At 42.6% G+C, this 22213-nt stretch overlaps 1 protein-coding gene across 1 annotated transcript in view; it reads right to left on the reverse strand.

Annotated features, from left to right (window-relative positions):
* Positions 1–21929, reverse strand: part of ZNRF3 (zinc and ring finger 3) — a 221757-nt gene extending 199828 nt beyond the window's left edge. Inside the window, exon 1 of the mRNA XM_068271636.1 lies at positions 21205–21929. Within this exon, the coding sequence (XP_068127737.1) occupies positions 21205–21423 (219 nt within the window). The 5' untranslated portion in view covers positions 21424–21929. The remainder of the gene's footprint in view (positions 1–21204) is intronic.
* Positions 21930–22213: the final 284 nt, after the last annotated feature.

A 22213-nucleotide genomic window follows, 5' to 3' on the forward strand; every position in this document is an offset into this window, starting at 1 on the left:
CGACAGCGGTGTTTCCCCGCTCGACTTTCCCCGCTGGACAGCACTTTTATGAATCGAGGCCTAAATGTATATTTGCAGAACTTACACTTTGGCACTACTAGCTCCTCTTTGTGTTCCTGACAAAGCCCCTCATTTTAGGGGGGTGAAGCATGTTGGTTTTGGGGGTGGTAATGTACTTCTATAGAGGGGGACAAGATGAAGGGTTTTGGATATATTTAGTCATGTTAGAGCCTATTAGTAGACCATAATGAACGCTTATCTACACCCACTCTAATTGTTAAATAGTCACTAGTAATATATGGATTTTGCTATAATACATATTTAGATCGTTCTTAAACTACTATTATTAAAAGTAACATTTTAATGGTTCTCTCTTACATAGGTATAACCTCTGTGAATTGATTTGAATCATCTGATATTGTGCATTTGTTTACTGTATTCCTAACCTTTTTTGAAATAACAGAACAGTTATCTCCCATCCACAAACAAAAATGATAATCCTTCATACACACGCCAAATACCCATCACCTTTGCTTAATCCCTATGGTGATGTTTTGAGGCACAAGCGCTGTCCAGACACACAGTTCAGCTATACAATAATAATGTACTGTTATATGGAAAGGGGCAGAGCACGAGTAAGCGGTGCCAGGCAGAGCTGATAGCATGAACACAATGGCCACATTCGTTGATAGTCATTTAGTGATCCGTTGTGGTGGATCACTAGACAGCATCGTAGGACAACTGTGCACACACTACATTCTCGGCCAAGACTGTGTCAGATAATTGCCTCAGCTGAGTTTCCTTTGCAGGTGCATGAGGTTAAAGAAAGGACTCCTCTATAATGCGATTTTATTTCAGATCACAGGGCAAGTTCACATTGCTGTCCGAGAATTCACAAGATATTACAAAGCTGCTGTGCAAAGTGCGGACATCAAAAGAAAGATGCTATTTTCTCCCTCTCTATTGCATTTGCTTTCTTTTCTAGTATCCTGAGCATGTACCTTGCAGAGAAATTCCAAGGACTCAGTGACAAATGAGAATACTTCAGATGTTTTGGCTACATTATTAATATTTACTCTTGACCCGTTTTTGTTTGACAAGAGTTATGTGAATGGGTATATAAATATAGGAAAATACATACATTCCTAGTTGAGTAAGATATGTTAAATGCCAGCCAAAGCATCTAGAGTTCTGTTCCATCAGTCTTGTGATTCATTCATCCTTACCACAGAGCAGGGCCAGGCCGCTGACGCCTCTATTTTACGTTTTAACTTTGTCACTTCTTGTGTAACCTGCCTAAACAGAATGACAAACTGAAGCCTCATACACACATACAAGGACTGTCACCCGGGAGGGATTGGGAGTCAATCCATTGGGGGGCTGTGCGAGGCTGGGGCTGTACAGATGCAGCATTAGTCCTCAGGGCCTAAGGAGCAGTGCACAACAGAGTGGCACTCAGGGGGTGGGATAAGTAGGGAAGACATTGCCTTCAGGTCAGTCTTCAGAGAAGTCCATCCACCAGCTACCAAGGGAGGGTCGGGAGGGGCATTTTTTTTTTTTTTACACAAACCAAATTTTTGACAGGGGTGTCCCCAGCCTAGTGCCTGTCGAGGACGGTCTTGCACGTTCACAAGGCCTTAGACACATAAAACAGTTGACACATAGTATGTGTTAAGGTTGGACAAATCCCAAGAGCCAGACAGTCAAGGTATCCTAAAATTAAAGTGATATACACACTTTTTCCTCAGCCTTTGCCAAAATAATCATTAATGATCCTCTCAGCTGAAAAATTTGAGAGAATAAAGGTGATGTTGTACTCCTCTACTCCCCTGATTATGCTTGCCCAATCGCTTTAGTTCAAAGGAAGTTCCTGCAGCATGGTGCCAGGCAGCATGTTTGTACGGCACTTGTTGCTCAACCAAAGCTACCATGGACTATTCTCCGAAGTGTGGACAAAGCTTTACAAATATGTGAACAGAGTTTCCACCTGTCTGATGGTGTAATGGTTAAGGGCTCTGTCTCTGACACAGGAGACCTGGGTTCGAATCTCAGCTCTGCCTGTTCAGTAAGCCAGCACTAATTCAGTAGGAGACCTTTGGCAAGTCTCCCTTACACTGCTACTGCCAATAGAGTGCGCCCTAGTGGCTGCTGCTCTGCTCTGGCGCTTTGAGTCCGCAAGGAGAAAAGCGCAATATAAATGTTATTTGTCTTGTCTTGTCTTATTTGTCTTGTCTCCTGTTGCGTCCTCAAAAAAATTCCTGTTGGCTCCTGGATCTGACAGACTGGCTCCTGATGTCCAAATTAACTTGTCCATTTGTGTTATTTGTCCATCAGGAAAAATGCTGAATCTATCACTAGGTCTACACCTATAAATTTTTGCGGTGGTGTCAGCTCCGTGGTGGTCCAGCTGGACGGTGAGGATGAATCATTAGGCACGTGGTTTTGGCGCACAACGCTCAGCACCGAAACTGGGTGCCACTGCGTGGAGTGCGTAAGGGTGATTCGGGGTACCAGCGATTGCCGGACCCCAAATTACATCTCCCTCCGAGTTCTGATGACTCAGAAAGGGAATAGTATTTTACGCCGCCGAGGATTTGAGCGGCAGCAGGGTGAGCAGTCATTCCCTCACCCTGTGCCCAGCTCTCTGGCAGTGTGCCTATACGTACGCTTGAATCATCATGAATCTGCAGACCCGTGAAGGACCCTTGAAGGAGAGTATGGGCGTTGGGGAGTTCTATTAGGATAAGCAATATAACAGTGGGGTGGGCATAGCTTAAAATAGGGGAAGGGGGAGGTCCTGGAAATTTTCAAAAAAAAAACATCTTCACTGATAAAGTGATTGGCTGTTGTGCTGATCCTCAGCATCTAGAAACTCCTGACCAAAAGCAATCATGCGGATTAGTTGCTCTGGACTCAACTCACATTCCTGACTGCACACTTAGTGCAGATGTGACAGACGTTACTGAAGGCAAAAGAGCAGTGTGATACCCAGCAACGAATCCTGGCAACATAAATGGCAACTTCCGTATTCCTCTCACTCAGGTACCCCCCCCCCCCCTCACCCCTGCCCCCCTTTAAACTTTACTGTTACTGATTGAGCAACAATGACACACTTGGGATGACTATTGTGTGATGCCCGATACTGAACATGTCAACGTAACACAGAAAGATTAATTTTATAATCTAAACTCTTTTACAACAAATTCTTAAAAAATCATCCCTTCATGAAAACGAAAGTATAAAAATTGGGAGTAGAATATATACGGTAGGTTCTCTCCGTGGAACATTCACTGAGGCAGCACCATCCACCTACACAAGCCCTTCATGTTTAAATATAGAATTCCTGAAGTGTAAATATGTATGGAAAGGTATGAAGTAAGAGGGACTAGAATAACGGGTGCACACATTTCTGGCCCTGTGTAGGTGGTTGGCACTGCCTCAGACAAAGGCGACTAGAAGGCAACATTTCAGGCTGGCAGCGAGTAAACCAGACGCCCCAGAGGTGGAAAACACTGTCTGAGCTCCAAACAGGGAGCTGCCTCCTCCCATCAATTCAAAAAAACTACAAGCTGTACTTAAAGTCCCATTTTCAACCTCTGTAAATAGAAAACACCATTTATTTAAACACATGCTTTGACAAAATGTGGTCTCCGTCTAGGGAAAATTACTATGTTCCAATGTACAATAGTGAAAATTGAACATATCTCTGATATTAACTAGACAGCAACAATTTTCATACCTCTTAGCTTTGGAAAAACCCAAATTGTCCCCGATGGGCCAAACCGAGCCTCTTACCATAATATGCATGGGCAAGATAAGCTCGCTAATGCCAATCTGTAAGCAAAAATACAGGACTGTGCTTGCCACCATAGCGACTGCTGGAAAGTTAACCTCTCGTCACTGCTATTTTACAATAAGACAATACTTTCCTATGTATTATAGTCATGCAGCCTTATGGCCCATACTCATGGGCTACAATTGTCGCCGCAACATGCGGCCCGTGAGTATGCGACATTGCCCGGGCGCGCACCCCGAACTGTCGCCCGTCGCTGATGTCGCCAGGCGATTGACGCGGTCAATCGCCTGGCGACAGTCGCCGCCGCAACTGTCGCTAGTCCACGTGAGTACGCGGACTAGCGACAGCAACATACTTGTAAATAGACGGCGCTTCCGGCGGGGGGGAGGGACAACAGCGACAGCTTCTGCCACATCAGTTGCCAGGTCCCTCCGCCGTGTGTATGCGGAGGGACCTGGCGACGAGCTGTCGCTGGTATGTCGCGCACACGCTCCCGTGTGCTAGCGACATGCCAAATTGTAGCCCGTGAGTATGGGCCATTATTTGGCTCATGATGAAATAAAGAAAACCTGAAAGACTTAAAGAGGCACTGTAGTGGCATATAGTACGATTCAGGATACTTCTACAGTCATTTATCTGGTTTCAGCACCACACACTTCCTAGATCTTTATATTGCTGTATACTGGCCTGTAGCGCCGCCCTCCCTGCGTTGCTTAGTCTAGGCTGTTTAGCTTTACGGAATTCTCTTCCCATAGCACTCTGGGAGATCAGCCATTATTTACACTGGCTTCGGAATTCTCAGAAAAACATTCAGCAGAGCTGCCCTGACATGACTAAAGATTGCCACCTGTGATAAATTTCAGAATGTAAAATCAGGGCAATGAAAGATTTTACAATGGAAATACAGAAACGGAATAATTTATAAATTAATATTGTAAAAAAAAATAAAAAAAAAATAAGCTATTTTATTCAGTAGGTTATTTTCACTACGGCTCCTCTAACATTTTACTACATTTTTACAAAGAGTGTGCTTAGCATTCAATACACATTACATTAGTAATTCCATAGACATTACATTAGTGGAGGTTTATTGTTTTGCGTATCCCTATTGGAACAATTTTTCACCTCCTGTCCTGGGACCTCCACAGAGCTTCAAAATGAGGCTTCCTGCCCCCGTTCCCTCTCTCCATAGTACAATACATGTCCCTTTACATACCTGGGCATGCATATGTGTTGGGGACTGCAGGGTAGAGTGAAGATAACAGTCATACTGTGGGTCAAAAGGTACAACTGTTATCGCATTTCTGCACAAAGTTTTATAGCTAAGCAGTAATGAGACCCACTAGCACTAATGTGACCTCATCATTGTAAACAATATAGCCCCACCCCCACACAGCTGACTGAGCAGTAAAGAGCAGCAGCACAATGGTGAGTCATCATTCTGCTGTTACCTCCTGTATCAAGCTCACAAATGCAAACTGCAAGTCAGTTCAAAGTGCAACCCTCCCCATCCCGGTGTAAATGCAGAGTGAGCAAGGAATTACAGTAAGTCCCCTACTTACAAACAGGTTCTACTCCAGGAGGATGTAAGTTGAATTTGCTTGTAAGTCGATTCATGGGTTAAACATACTGGATTTCATGGATAAATGTGATTTGAACTACTTAAAACCCTTTATGCAATCCTGTAACATGTACTACTGTAACAAAAATATGTAATAACAAAGCCTTTAACAAAAATCTTGTTTCAAGTAACTGATAAGTTACATCACTATTCCACATGTATAACACTATGTTTTGGTGGTACATTACTGAACTGCCACTTGAAATTCAGGTCTCCCATTTTGCATCTGCAACATTTGCAAACATACCACATGGCCCTCTAATGAAGACATCACTATTGCACAACAAAACATCTGACAAATACTTGTGTCTCTAGTGTCCTGCTATCACTAGGCAACGCAACTTCATTAGGTAACTAGGGAGGTAATGTGGTCCCAAGACAAGACCTGAACATGGAATAATATCATCATCATCATACTATAAACTGAAGGCACCAAAGAATTATCCCTAGAGCCGTTGTATGCATGAAGCACAGACATGTGGTGGAAAAAATAATACTTGGTACTGATGAGGAAAATTTTGAGTCCATGCTGCCAATGTCAACTGATATAATTATATGGCCATGTCTTTTCCAAGTCTACGCTTACAAATGATATTTTTAATATTTAAAATGAAACACTTATGAAAATTCACAGAAATCTGGATATGAAGGCCTGCGCAACCAAATTTCCTGTTTCCATTCCATGGAGCCAATTAGAGGGTGCAAGAGAACTTTTGAGCGATTGCTAAAGGCAGTATTCCTATTGCTTTCCTTCATGAGGAATGAATTACAGTGGGGTTTCCCAAGCTTTCCTCAATAGCATACCACAATCAAAGCATTTGTATTATCCAAGTACCAAAATAAGTTCTCCAGAGCCTCATAGAATCCTTCCACCTGCCTAGAAGTCCTATGCCATGCAGCATGTCACCTCCAGAGAAGATAAGTCCCAGCATCAGTACACGTCACATAGTTTTGGGAAAATGGATCTACCGGTACATCGCACCACCACCTCCAGGGCTCCCCGACTGTGCAAATGTTCTTGAAAATCACCCAAAGAAATCCATCTTCTATATTCCATCAGGTATTGTCTTCTGGACAGAAAGTCCTCCAAGTACGCAATTTTAGCAAGACTTAGAAACACCCTTCAGAACCTCTGCTGTAACAGACTGCATGCCAATTGAAATGCTGAGAGAGAAACATTGTGATTTTGTTGTAAAAAAACGCATTGCTGTCCTACAATAGATCACTCCAGAGGCTGAAAATGGTTGACAAAAGTTTCTGCCCTGTGCAGCTACTTACTCCTGCAGCAAGGTGGGCAAAGTTTCTAGGTGTCCTTGTGTCACCACAGTACAGTTGTCTGAGAGTACAGTGTCTACAGCCTTGTACACACAAATTAGACTGCAGACCAGAAGGGATCACAACGGTGCAGGGCCAAGGCTGTACAGACACACACATGGCTAGCCTCCAGGTTACCGATGTGTTCTGTTACTATTGATGGAGGCTGATGGCACAGCTCATGATGGAGCAGCAAAGAGCTGGAGGGGTGAGAACAATGCCCTCAGCCAGCGCTCAGCCGAGACGATCTGAGCCGATCTGCCAGGCAAACTGGTGGCCGCTGTACACATGCTAAACTCTAGCTAGAGCCGGCTAGGCTGAGAACCATCTAGTGTGTGTACAAGGCTATAATGTCCAATGTGTAAATTTCTACCTGGTTGCAGGATGAAAAGGAAATATCATTTTAGTAACATTGACTTGCAAAAACAATAGAGCAACACCCATCTATAGTTTTATATATACTGTATGTAATCATAGATTGAAGGTAAAATTTCCATTCACTGGGAAGGTCTGCAGTTCCCTCAGACAATTGCAGGGGCAGAACACTGGGTAGGCACTTATGAAACCAAATCCAGATTGTGCAAAAAAAAAAAAAAAAAAAAACCACCATGTGTATCAACAGCAACCACGTCTCAGCAAAAAAAAAAAAAAAAAAAATCTTCAATCCCCGCTACTCCATATAAAACACCACGTTTATTTATATCGATTAGAAGTCCAACATAGACGCTGTCGGTCTTTACTTCAATAAATGTGGTGTTTTATATGGAATAGCGCGGATCGGAGATTTGCTTCCTGTACCATCATAGACAACTAACTTTAAATGAAGACACTGAACATTACTACTCATCTGCTGCTACGGCTAATGCACGAGAAACATAAAACTTCCAGGCCAAAGGTCCTCTAGACATCAGTCTGGTTAGACATAAAGTGACTGGCAGCCGTATGCATCCTGAGTATCTGCCCATGTGGAAGGAAAGACAAATCCACCTTGCACCAGTACATTTCAGATAAGATTAGCAGAAATTTTCCTCTAATATTAATTGCACCACAGCAACAGCTAGCTTTGTACTGGAGGCAGCAGTACAAAGCTATGTAAACATTACTCGTGTACTACTGTCACCTGCGTATCCCCCTGCACTCCTGCTAGCATCTATCACACAAAGAATAGGCATGCTCAATAATACGAATAAATAGTAACTAATGAAAAAAATAAGACCACTCACACAACCAACATAGGCAGAGTCTACGTCTAAGCAAATAATCGCATGGTGGCGAATGCAAATGAAACATTAGTGCGATGGGGAGAGCTAAGCAGTGTAAGAAAAAGAAGCACTTTATTCCACTCCACGCCATGATGGAAACAAACCAAGCATGCCATAATCTCTGCCTTTAAGTAAGTTCAACCCCAGGTTTTCATGAATAAAACAGTGAATATGAAATATCCAAGGCTACACGAAACTTGAACGAGGCTAAGCTGCACTTCGCTGACTTCCATTTTAATAATAGATGCAGGTTATACCATCCAAGTGCCCATCACAGAAGACATTAGATGAGCCACAGAATTACGGAAAAAAAAAAAAAAAAGGGTATAATATACACAAATATATATATATATATATATATATATATATATATATATATATATATATATATATATATATATATACCAACCAACACCTATTCGGTAAGGAGACCTTGGGCAAGACTCCCTGGCACTGCTACTGCCTATAAAGCACCCAGTGGCTGCAGCTCTGGCACTTTCTGTCCGCCAGGTGAAAAACGCAGTATAACATCAACACTATTATAGGTTTGTACAAGATGAGGTGTCTAATAGAACAAAGTCTACACAAAAACAGAGTCCTCTCAAAACTAATTTTGATAGAAATAACAATTGAAAAATTCTCAGCACAACTCCTTTGTTGGAGTTCAGGTGGGTGAGCGGGGAAGGTGGGTGATCGATGGGCAATCAATGGCTGCATAACTGTGTACTGCACTGAGCTGCACCATGCCAACAAATCTGATTCTGCTAAAATCCGATATTGGGCGGCATAAGGTGGTAATCCAGTTGAACGATCACCATCAGGGAGATATCAAATATTTACCTGATCGAGTACAAATCCAAAAGTGTAGAGTGATCCTAAAGGCTCATACACACGCTAGATGAAACTCTGCTGAGGCGGCCAATAACGACAGTCTCTTCTGAGAATCTAGTGTGTGTACAGCGGTCCCTGATGGTCCGCAACCCCTCAGCCAGCAATCGGCCTGGTGGATCAATTAGCATTGACCTCCCTATTCACCCGGCCTGACACATGACGCCATTCCCGAGTCACCTTCTCACCCCTCCATCACCCCGCAAAGCAACAGTACACGTCGCTAGCCAGCGGTCTGGCTCATTTTACACACAATGGAGTACATTCATTTTTTTTTCTTAACACAAATTTTGTATTATTTTGTTATTACAGTTATGAGGGGAAAAAAATCTTTATATTCATTCTGTAAGAAAAAGTAAATTATTGAAAATTTAAACAAAAATAAATAAATAAATATTCTGTCTCTGTCTGCCACACAGTCTACTATAAAGTAAACAGTTTACAGCCAGGTTACAGTTCAGCTCTGCCTCCCTCTCCCCCACCATGCCAACACAATATTGTTACAAACAGCTGGTAAACAAAGCATTTTCCATGCAGGCTGTGCCGAGAGACCTCTGAAAAGCTTTCTAGTGTTGCTGGCTAAAAGCTCTCTAGGTATGTGGGGTTTAAGGGTGTGTTCACACCATGTACATTACACTGTGTTATAACGCAATGCATTAGCGAATGTGAACGCAACGCCCATACAACTGCACGGGTATTGGTATTGCACTGCATGAAATTTGATAGCCATCTGATTTACACCAATCAATTAAGAACAGATTATTGAAGAAAAAAAAAACTGTGTATCCTTAATTTTAACTACAAATGCTAATGGGCAGTAAATATTACCCCAGCAGGGAACAGCCACCACCTGACTGCATCTGCTCAGGAACAGCTGACCGTATTTTAAATCGCAGTCTAAATCTTAAACAGGAGGAAAAACAAACTAGTTTTGTGCAAATGTAAATATATTAAATAATAATCTCACTCCATTTTATGTGCATTATGCCTGTCGATTGGAAAAAAAGAAATTGCTGAAGGACTTGAAAGGGAGTTTAGATAAGTGTTACGAAAGCTCCCCGGAGAATGAAATACTTCTTCATTTTGCCAACTCCTGACATTATCTCTCAGCTCGGCAGGATAAAACAGTTTTAAATGGCTTGTTTAAGTTGCTAATTTTGTATTAATAAGAGCTCAGTCAAGATTACAGTTAAGAGAGCAAACAGTTGGCAAAAAGCACAGATGGCAAAAGGTGTTGGAGGCGGTGGGGAGTAGCGAGAAGGTTGACTGGTCTCTGAGTGTGCCAAAGACTGAAGCATGAGCTGTCCAAAATGGATGCTTACCAAAACAATAAAAGGGATAGGAAGCTTTGATGGGACTGCGGGCTGCTCTCAATGCTTAAATCATTTTTTTCCCAAGACTGCTACCTTGTGTTCCAGTTTGTAATAAATCTGGGGTAACCAGGAAACACATGATGATGTTGTTCTGGATATCAGGTCTCTGACACATATAAAAATGTATCTGGGACACGACCCTAAACAATGCCCAGGCAACTATACCGTAACATTCTGGGTATGATTTTAGAAGCTATTGCTTGGGGAATGTTAATTGGACACCATCATTGAACCTCAGTGTTCTCCTCAGGTTCTTTTAGCCGAGTGCTCTATCCATCTAGTTTTGGTGAGCACCCGGCTGTCATCGGCTCACCTCCTCATCTGCCTCTTATGGTGGGCATACACTGTGCGTTTCTTATCAATCGAGCCGCTGATGGGCTCGATTGATAATAATTGATCATAAGGTCCGATCACGAATGGATCGATTCCCCGCTCGATTTCCGCCTGCGGACAATGGCAGGGAATCGAGCGGAAGATAAGCGGCGCCAGCGGGGACGAGCGGTAATCTATTCGGGCGCACGGGGACGCGACGGAAGTCGATCCGGTGGCTAATCGAGCCACCGGATCGCACCGTGTATGCCCACCATTAGGCTGTAAGCAGAGCTGTGAAGAGAAGTGCTGGCCCTGCATTCTCTTATCCTGCCCCACCCAGCTATCTCTTCATGCCACCCGGCTGGAAAACAAATTCTAGGGAGGCCACTGAACCTACTGGCCTTGACCTATTTAAACGCATATGCTATGACTGAAGACACAGTCCCAACACCATTTAGAACATTTGCTAATAACTTTTAAACAAAGTGACACTACCCTTTAATCCCCAGTCCAATAGCACTTGGTAGAATTCTCATTTAAAGTGAGATTATGCTCCCAAAACTAAAATTTCAGTAACTACTCTTAGATACATAAAAGAGCATTTGAAAGCTTTCCTAAACACTTCCTCTGTGTAAACAAAAAACAGTTTACTTTCACTGCAGAGAGCTGTACAAGTTTGCTCATCTCTGGCTAATCAGCAAATATAATCATTGATGGCCAGGAGACACTCTCTGCCTGTGTCTTGATTCTGCTCCCTTCCTCTGTTGAAGAGACATCACCCTGGCGATAGCTGAATCACTTCAGCAGAAAAAGAGGGGGAGGAGTGTAGACACAGGCAGAGAGATTCTTGCCGGCAATGACTGACGATTAGCCAGAGATAAGCAAGCCTGTTCTGTTCTCTGCAGTGAATATAAACATTGTTATACACAGGGAAGCTAGGCATACATGTAAGGATTTTCCCACACAATCCGAACCTCCCAGGCATGTGTAACCTCCAACATATTCAATAGATTGTGGGCAGTTGAACGTGTGATCAAACATGTTGGAGAATTTCTATGTGGGCAGGTGGGGGATCCATGGTTGCATTATGTTGCATTGCATCGAGAAGTACAAGGCTTGTAGTTCAAATGTTGCACATTATATTTAGAGAGATGTAGTATGCAGCATAGTGCAGTTATCGGCATATTGGGCTGTAATGGACCAGTGTACTTTATGCCTAGCTTTACACTGGACTGAAAAAGTACCATTTTGCAATATTACATAGAATGCCTGTCTGCGGAGCGCATCTTTCATGCAGAACATGCTTCTGCTGTATCTGGTTTGGTCAGTAGGGAAAGTACAGAAACATAAAGGAATCTGCAATAACGATTACCGAAATCCTGAAAATACAACTGACAGACCTCAAGGCTTTTTTTTTCTTTTTTTACTAGGCTGGGGCGTTCCTTTAAGAATTTAAGAACACCAAGAATGTATTTTATTTTCTCAGAAAAAGTCTACTCTTCTAGGAGACAGAATATCTGGGATTTTTCTGTTATTAATAGCTTTGGGCAGTCTTCCCTATTGGTTGTATGGTAGTAAGAAAAACTGCCGCGCAGAAAGCAACATGGCACTTGTGGAAGGTACGCTCTTTCCTCCAATATACAACACAGAGCTAATGTGATTTCATTCATTAACCTGTATGGAAAGTTTGAAAAATGATTTGCCCTTCCCCTCACACTAGGTACTATTGCTATAATTAATAAAGCCCAAATGCTTTGCTTTCTAGCAAAAACAGAGGTCATGTGACCTAAACATGTGTGGAGGAAGAGTCCCCATAGGGCACAGGGAGACTTTTCCCTTTTTACAGCCCTTTGGTAATTTCACCTGAATGATTTCAAAATTCCATTCCTAACTGCTGGGTTACTCATTTCTGGCAAAGAAGTAGCGGAGTCTTGGAGTCAGAGCAATTTTGGGGTACCTGGAGTCTGAATAAGAGTTGGAAATGGGTGATTTTTGCACCTATTCCACAGCCCTGAATTAAAGGACCATTATGTGCTGCACTCAGAAACACACCAAGGCTCACATGCAATTAACTTTTTCTCCTGAGTTTTCTCCTAGGAGATAATTTTTCATTGTGTATTTAAAATAGTTTTTCAGCACTTTGCAATTAAAAAAGTACCAAAAGTAGGTGAAAAGGTACTGTAAGAATTAGTTTGAGCATTTTCTTGCTTGCTGGTGGTGTAAAAAGGTATTTTATAGATAAATTGGGAAAATGTCACCTAGGAGAAAATGCTAATTGCATATGGCCCAGATCTTTCTCCTGCAAGTGTTTAACGTTGATGTAGAAGTATACAGGCTATAGTACAATTTGCTTTTTCAATCTTGGGCTTAATACACAAGGTCTGATGCCAATACAATCACATGACCGGTTTATCCTTCCATTCAGCATCCTGATAGGTAATCATGCGTACAGAATACTGTATATGTACAATGACAGGTCATCCAATCTTTCATTTCAGCGATATGTTCAGTGTCCACAAAACAAAAATCCACGGTCCCATAAAATTAGACCAGTCGTTCTCATAATCGCACAGTACAACATGTGTACAATCAACAGTTATTCACCAGCATTGCCAGTTGCTCATCAGCCAATCAAACACCCCGTTATCGGTTGTTTGGAGCAGTCTGAGGTCTTATAGTGCCCATAAATGAGCACCTACTGAACGCATAATGCAAACCTAAACTAGAGATAATACTCTATGAGCATATGTGGGACATATGCAAATTAAAAAGCAGTAAACAAATCCCTTATTGTAAACCTAAACTAGTGATAAACTGACCACGTATGAGATAAAGGCAACTTAAAAAGCCAAAAAACAAATCCACAATCGTTAACAGTCAGGTAGAGAATTGCCACCACGCCAAGTCTGCATCTGCACCGTATGTAAGGTTGGTTAATAAAATGAACATTTAGTCCAGCAGGATCTGCCCATGCTTGTGTACGGCTGGTTCTGTTCTAGATCAAGCCCTACACGCATGGTTAGAGGTAACAGTCATTAACAGTGATTAATGCTTCAGAACTTCAGACATTTTTTTTTTCATTGCTTCTGCAAAACACATTCAAGGACAATTGACTTTCCCATCCAACCATGACTACAAATAAACTGGAAAGACTTTCGCCAAGTACATAGATAGGTGTAAGATTGACCTGTGTATTAGATGGATTAATTGTCCTATCCACTTCTGGGCATCGATAATTCCTAGTAATAGCTGAGAGTTTCTTATTTGTCACTGCGACACTTTAGGCTTGGACGTGCCGCGTACCACATTCAATGAGCACTAAAATAACACATTTACTTGCTGCTAATGGCAACAGCATCACTTTTTGTACTGCTGGCATCTAGAAAATTTGTGTTTCTTCTGGGGCTGTAGAAATCCCAGGAGCCAAGCAGCCAGCATTTTTTCTCCAAAAAGTACAGCCGACGCCTAACTTCTCACTTTTTGTAATGGAAATGACTCCTTAAAACATCTTATTGGCTCCTGAATTCCATATTTCTCCACCCCATTTTCCTCTGTGTGGGAAGAAGAACATCAAGAGTGGCAATGGCCTATGTCCAGGAAAATTGGAACTTCATAAAAAAAAAAAAAAAAAAAACTGGATGTGAATTGGAAGCAACCTATTGATTTCAATTGGCTGTAATTCCGCATCCCAATTTGCGTGTGGGAAAACAGCAGGAATTCGCATGAATGGAAACTTACCCTTACTAACTTGGTGAAAGAACAATGAAAGTGTATTAAATGCAACAGAAAACCCACATTGGTATTTAATAATTATTATTATATAATCATCATTTGTATGTGCACTCTGCCTGTGACACACGAGACATGGGTTCAAATCTTGGCTCTTCCTGGTCAGTAAGCCAGCCTAACACCGCTACTACCTACAGAGCGCACTCTGGTGGCTTCAGCTCTGGCGCTTTGAGTCCGCCAGGAGGAAAGCGCAATATAACTGTTCTGTGTCTTGTATAAGGCAGCAGGATTCATTCTGACGGCTCTCTGCGGGTAAAGCCAACCATACACTAGAGACGCTTACACAATTGGATAAATAATCAATATTACCCTCGAAAGTCAGTTGGGGAATGTTGAAAATGTTATGCAATACTCAATATTGTTCAAGTTTTAGCAGAAATCTAAGGCCATGTTCACAGTGGGGCATTGCAGTCCCTGTGTAAAAGGAACGCAGTGCAGCAGAACGAAAAAGTCTTAACGCACATTATGCCTGCAGTGTGTCACTTGCAGTGAAGCATACACTCAATGAAATGTATGCTTCACTGTACATGTTTAGCATGCAGTGTGTTACCATACCACAACCGTTATAGCGCAATGCTACTGCCGCACTGTGAACATTGCACAGGTGGTGCACTGCACTGCGGTAAGCCGCATTACAAAGCGACCATTACACCACACCACTGTGAACAAGGCCTAATAGGCTATAGTCTGGAATGCAGATATTTCTGGCTTTCTAGCATTTGATGCAATACAAAGCTATGCGGTCATGGATCCCATGCGATTTCTTCTAACCACACACAGTCATTTAATACACCGCCTTTCAAAAACTGATCATCAAAAACTGATTGCAAAGACCCCGATTTTAAATAGATACCGTTTTGATTCTGCGTTTTTATTGAATCAAACATCTTAGCTATATAAAATATTGCATAGCACAGGTTTACCTTTTTTACTGTAGTTCTGTCTTTACCTTACTTAAAGCAGTAGGATCAGCCATACTATGCCAGGGGAAAAAACACATATATAAGTAGATAAATACTTGATTTACTTACATAACACATGTATTATACTGTCCACGTTTTGATTTTAGTGAGGCCTCTTTCACACCAGAGCCCACTTCTGGCGTTTTAACGCAAAGTCTATACTTTGCGTTAACCAAGGTAAAAGGAAAGTCCATAGACTTTCCTTTTACCTTTCACACCCGACACTACGTTTCGATGCGTTGCGGTACGACGCATCCCAGCGCATTTTATCGTCGGGAATCGGCGCTTCCCCTTCGGGGTAATTAACTACCACCGCCGCTACTCAGCGTCGCACCGGAGTTTCCCGACGACACGCCGCAACGCGTGCAGGAGCCGTTCTCCTGCACGTTTTTGGTGTGTAACGAGCCTGAATGTTATATAGTAAATGACGAGAATTCTGTGCCTGGTTGGGGCCATGTCTTTTGCCCACAGTTAAGGCTAACTTGTGATGTCATTTCTGCCCTTTACTTTTTTTCTTGTCTCCTCCAATCACTGAGTCGCCTCAGCCTTGCTTGCAAACACAAGTGATTAGGGGATTAGGTTTCAGATAAGGAGCTGGCAGGGAAATAAGGGAAAGAGGAGGAATACATTATAGATAAAAAAAATCCCCAGCATGCAATTCTTTGGCACGACTACTAAAGGGCCAGTGCTCCATAAGTATGTGATAACTCCAAATCATAACAGCAGAAAAAGTTTTGAACGTTTTGAATGCAGGATTAGCATCTTTCTCACTTAATACACCCCAACCAGTTGCTGCTGAAATTGGATTATTATAGTGACGATACCGCTTTAATAATTCTAAATTATACTGGCTGAGTGTTCCCAGAAGCAATATTTTGGCACTACATAATCATACAATAACTACAACAATAACAGCATGCCTTTAATCACAATCCACTGATGTACATTATCCTTCCAGCTTCCCATATAAATCACTAGCCAATCATCTCTGGGCACATGAGCCAAAATAATAGCTTAACCACTGATTGCATGTCTTCTGCTTCATTCCTCAAGTGAAAAAAAGGCAAGCCCTGCTGCTATCATATTTGGAATGCTTATTTTAAAGTAAAGCCTAATCAGATAAAAGGAGATGTTATCAGATCCACACACTGTACTCTACTGTATCTGATTTCCCCTTCTAATGATTAAGAGGAAGGATGCTGGGATCAGTTACAGGAAGAGTCTCTAACACAAAGCAGATCCCACTACAGTGCGCTCTCAACAATAGGACCTCGCACTTCCAGCGGACCTGGGAAGTAATCAGATCATGCTCTCACCCTATTGACATCTCAAGCTCAAAGATGCTGCATTGCCATTGGCTCTCCCTCAGCTGAATCTGAAAAGTGCTGCTTATTCTGGAGGCTTCTAAAAAGCTCCAGCATGAATGAAAAGAGCAGGACTCTACCAGAAGGAAGCCTTATGCAAATTGCCTTGGATGTTGATTAAGCAACAGGAACAAGAAAGATGCAATCTTATATTTCATCTGTTAATTAATATAAAACAGAACGCTTGGATCTCAGCATGGGATCCTTCCACTTAAGAGAATACAAGTTCTAAACCTGTAATAATAATCAAAGTGCCAAGCAGTTAAAGAATATCAATTACATTCCGCAACGTTATTTGATGTTTGTTTTTTTAGATCAAGGATGACAAACGCTCAGCCTCAGAGTGCTAACAGCAAGTCAATCTGAGTGAATGACAGGCTGAATGAACAGCCTGTGGGCAAATAGACTAGTCTCCTGGTGGCCCATACCACCTCCACTTTAAAAGACTTTTCTGTTTAAAATAGCATAACATGCCATAGCAAAGGTGTCACTTAAGATGGCAGATGTTTCCTCATTTATATGCAAATTTTTACGTTATGTCATAGAAAGGAATATAGTATAAGCCATACTCAAAAACTTGTATGCGTGCCCAGCTTGCATATTTCAACTATAAGAACTAGTAACAGGGGCAACGTGTACAACAACAAGATGGATGTGCTGTAACCAATAGCAACAGGCTTTCACTTCACTGTAGTCATTATTATTATTATTATGTCCTTTCATTTACAGAGCTCCAACATATCAAGCAATGCTATGCAATAGATTAGGAAAGTAGTATGAGGGTTGTCCAGAAAGTAAAAATCAACGTTAATTAATCAAGAAAACATTGTATTTATTTTATTTTAGACTACATCTTCTGATTATTTTTTTTATATAATCACCTTCCATTTATCATATTTTAAAAAAATTTCAATGTAGTAACATCACACTCTTAACCAATAGGTTGGAGGGATTGTGGATGGGGGACTTCATGTTAATGCTACAGAACAAACAGTTACTGGCATTCTGCAATCATGGGACAAACAACAAACCTGGCAGATGCAAGATAAATTGCACAGAAATAATACTTTGCCTGTCGGATAAAAGCAAATGGCTATCACTTTCTGGTTGACCCTCATAGATAGCATACAGAAGAATGGTACATGGGAGAAGAGAACCCTGTCATGGGCCAGGACACTATCCGCATGAAGATTGTATGTTCCCCCATTTTGTACTGGTTTCCTCCAGGTACTCCAGCTTCCACCCACATCGCAAAAACACTGCTTCTGAAATATGTCTATCCCTACCATAGGACAACACATGTCACATGCAAGCTGAAACCATCATTTCTGCTGGGGAAAAAACAAAAAAACAAAACTTTACTGTCTACACTGGACATAGAAGGTGAGGAAACTAAGGCAGGTGAAGGATTCCCAGTGGCTGGAGGTGATGATAGTGGTTAGCCAGTGAGTGGTTTAAAGACATAGGTTTTGAATGGTTGTTTAAACATGCAAAAAGCGTATAAAAATCTTTCAAGATGGTGAAGAACTCAAAGTCTAGTGGAAGAAGCATGTGACAATGGAGGACAGCTCACACAATCCCTTGGATCCTAGTTGCCCTGGGTCATTACATTTCCACTGCCTGTTCGGTCCCATTCTCACTGGAGCGTTTTATAAGCAATTTCAGCTCATCTGTAAACCACTAGTGCTTGAAAAAGCGCTATGACAATGCAAATCAATGGTAGGGTTCACACTGTAGCGATTGCCATGTTGCATGCAGCATTTTTTAGTGATCTTGGAGCAATTGTATTTTAATGTTTAAGAATCAAAAAACGCAAATCACTTATCTTTAGAGTGAAAAAAAAAAAAAAAGAAAAAAAAAAAGAAAAAAGGAAAATCGCTTTGCAAACCACTAGAGATTTTGCTAGCCTTTTGAGATTCCCAAAGTGAATGGGGCCTAAAACTATTTGACAGGCCACCAATTTAAAAAACAAAAAATCAAGGCCTTCCCCTGACTGTTGTGGCACCCAGGCTGCCTAGTTCAGCCTTTATAATGTCCTATAAGGCCTCGTTCACATAGTTCACATCGCATTAGCATTGGACGGTTTTTGAAGCAACTTTTTTTTCCCCTTCCCAGCAATTTCTGTTCGTTGGACATTCTTGGTAAGAGTTTTTGTAGGCGTTTTTGCGGAGCTATTCTGTTTTTTCACTTCCTGATAGTCAGGAAGTGAACTGTTTGATCCGGAAAAATAATAAATACAATGTATTTATTCTTAAAAATGCAAACGCAATCGCTGCACAAAGCAGTTTTGTGAGTGTTTTGCCTATACCTTCCATTGTAGCAAAATTGCCCTGAAAATGGTCCATGCAGCGCTTCTGTAAGCAGAAAGCGGACGGATCGCCCTAATCTGAACTAGCGCATATATAGCATGCTGTAAGCGCTTTCAGGGCGATTTTGCAGGCGCTTGAAAAAAAAAAATGCCTCCAGTGTGAACGAGCCCTAAGAGAATCAAGAATATTTGTAACATGCTAGTTCAAAATGATGTCCATGTATCCACACCAACAAGTTAACAGCATTCAGTAGGGTATGTAAAATAATCATTTCTGGCTGCCTTGGCAACAGTTACAGCATTTATTTCGAAGTTTTATCATTTTCCCATTTGGTAATCCAATATACACAAAGGGGTTAAACATTCAAAAGCCTTTGTGAATATATAAAATCTCTCTTCATCTTCATAAAGCAAACACACATCCACACACATGATTAGGAACAGGATGCAAGCGTGTGGAATGCAGCATAATCTAGCCGTCCATGGCTATTCTGTGTTTATGTACACACAGCGCTAGTGACCTGTGGAGCTTGCACTCTGACTGTGGAAGAGACCAGGAACATCAAAGCATTTTCCAGGCAGCCTGGTGATCCGACACACAGCACGTGGCACGAAAACGCATAGCATACACAGGAAAAACCCAGGCCTTTCTATCGCAGCAGCCATTCATACTAGTCAACACCATTTAAAAAAAATGCAGAAAGCAGTTGTGTGCTGTGTTTTACAGCGTAGATAGGGTTACACTGTTGACCTTAAAAACATCCCTGACACAGCTGTCTCTTACAGGAGTGATAGGGTTAAGCTCAGTCCTCAAGGCAGAATACACAGACCCCAACTCCTCTGGCAGGCAAGTGCTTTTGTGAAAGATTATCCCAGACTATGTAGTCCCAGCAAAGTTTCAAAAACAATCCCCTCTGCTTCCACATGCAGGAAAGATCTGGTGGAGTTGGGGGCGGGGGGTGTTAATGAATTAACCCCCCCCCCCCCCCCAACCTCCATGCAACAAAGTTGGAAGAAGTGAGTTTGATATGAAAGTCGCATACCATCTCACACCAGGGCACTGCCTTTGATGAAGAGTGTTGCTGTAGATGAAGTCTAGACAAAATCTATTAAATTGGCATTTCTCTTAGCTATGGAATGAAAAGTAAACATCTGAGCACAGGCCATGTGACGGACAATCACATTTGACATACACTTTTCCTCTATTAAAAAAATAAAAAAGAAACTTTTGCACAGTGTCAGCAGATATAAACTCAAAAGCATCGAATGGATAAGCTATAATAATAATCGCAACAGCAATATACTAGTTATCATGTAAAACTGGGGCATAGCTAAAAACCATGGGGCACCACAGCAAAATTTGTCTGGTGGGGCCCTCCAATGTTAGCTAGCCCCCCCCCCCCCCCTGGTATAGGTGGCCAGAAGTGCTCCCCACTGTTCCGCCAGTATTCGGTAGCACCCCCAAGTTTGGGTAGACAGAGGGACCTCCAGTAATAGATAGCACCACAGTATAGATAACTAATCTCCTTTGCTCTGCTCACATTACTCTGCACCTCAGCGGGCCAACTGTGGACCCTCACATCGCCACCAGGCCCTCTTGGCTACAGGCCCCATAGCAGCCGCTATGACTGCCGTGGTGATCCTCTGATGCCAAAGTCATTCATACTGGACTGAGTAAGAACACATTATCTTAAACGGCATGTACACATACATTTGTAGACTCACACTGCTATATATATATATATATGCACATATCAACAATATATGACATCATATAGCAGAACAGATAATTCCATATTATAATGTGCAGGATGATTACAGGCAATGTGTAAAAAGTCATGTAAATCAATGGATAAGGCAAGGTGTTCTGCACACAGACAGGACATGTAAACTGTGTGAACCTGGCACAGCTCCTTCCTTATCACAACTCTGCACTGTGCAATGTACCTATTGTGAATGAAGTACACACACACTCATAGTAAAAGAAGCCATCTTGTGACCAAAGTACTACACAAACTGCCCCCTTCCTATTCCTAAATCACTCCCCCACCTCCAAGTGAGGAAAGTTTTCTGCTCTCCCACCAGCACAGAGCAGAACACACAGTAGTTGGCATGAGCAGCAGGCAGGAATTTGCACAAGATAACACAGCAGATCACCCCCACTGCTGCCTGGATCCCCCCAAACTGGCAGAGGGGGGGATCCCCAATAGCTCACCTGCACGATCTCCCCCTCCGCGCTGATCGTGGCTCCAGCCCGAGAGAACCTCCCTTGTAGCTCAGTAGTGTGGGTTTTGTAATCTCCATTGGGACTGGATTCGAACAGAACCACTTCCACAAAAGCAGTCTCCTTGGCCAGGGAGCCCCCGGGAGCCAGAGCCAGCAGAGTCCCCAGCCAGAGCAGGGCTAGGCTCCCCCGGATCCTCGGCTCCTTCATCTCGCACGATGGGGGGACATCATTGCCGACTTCTGATGGGGCTGGCAGCAGAATAATATCCAGCAGCAGCAGCGATCCGGGCTCTCCCCAGATACAAACACACAGGCAGGATGAACAGACAGAGCCCGGCCGGGATCAGACGGATCTCTGCGGATCCCCCGCTTTCTGGAGGAGGGGATCACATCAGCCCGATCATTTCACCATTGCCGCTTTTGTCACTTCCATGGCTTAGAGATCCTCTCACTCTATTCCCCCCTCTCTCTTCTCTCCCTCTCTCTCTCCCTGCGCTGCCTGCCAAGCGGCATCCCTTTCATCTCATCCACGTGATTGTCTTTCTTTTTTTTTTCTTCTTCTTTTTTTTTCTTACCCAAAAGGGGTTGTCCCCGCCTCCCAAATCTCTCTGACCCCTCACTATCCACTCCCAGGCCGGGAGGGGGGGACACAAGGAGAAATAAAAGGCAGCCAGTGAGGGAGAGGGGGGAAGATCAAGAACTTCTTGCAGGATTGTTTTTTTTCCAGAAGCCAAACTGTCCTCCTAATGTAAAGTGTGTGCAGGCAGGGGAAGTCTCTGCAGGGAGGAGGGAGAGAGGGGAGGGAAGGAGAGAATGGGAGGGAGGGAGAGGGAAAATGGGAGGGAGAGACACGCAGGGAAGGTGGGAGGACAAAGATCAAAGCAAGAATTCTCAAGGGATAGTGCAGCACTGAGGCCACCTGAGAAAGAAGCTACACCAAACACAGGGTGGCAGCTCTATTGCACCACTGGCAGTCCTATTCAGCAACCTGTTTATAC

Source organism: Hyperolius riggenbachi, chromosome 1, assembly GCF_040937935.1.
Source record: "Hyperolius riggenbachi isolate aHypRig1 chromosome 1, aHypRig1.pri, whole genome shotgun sequence".
NCBI lineage: Eukaryota > Metazoa > Chordata > Amphibia > Anura > Hyperoliidae > Hyperolius > Hyperolius riggenbachi.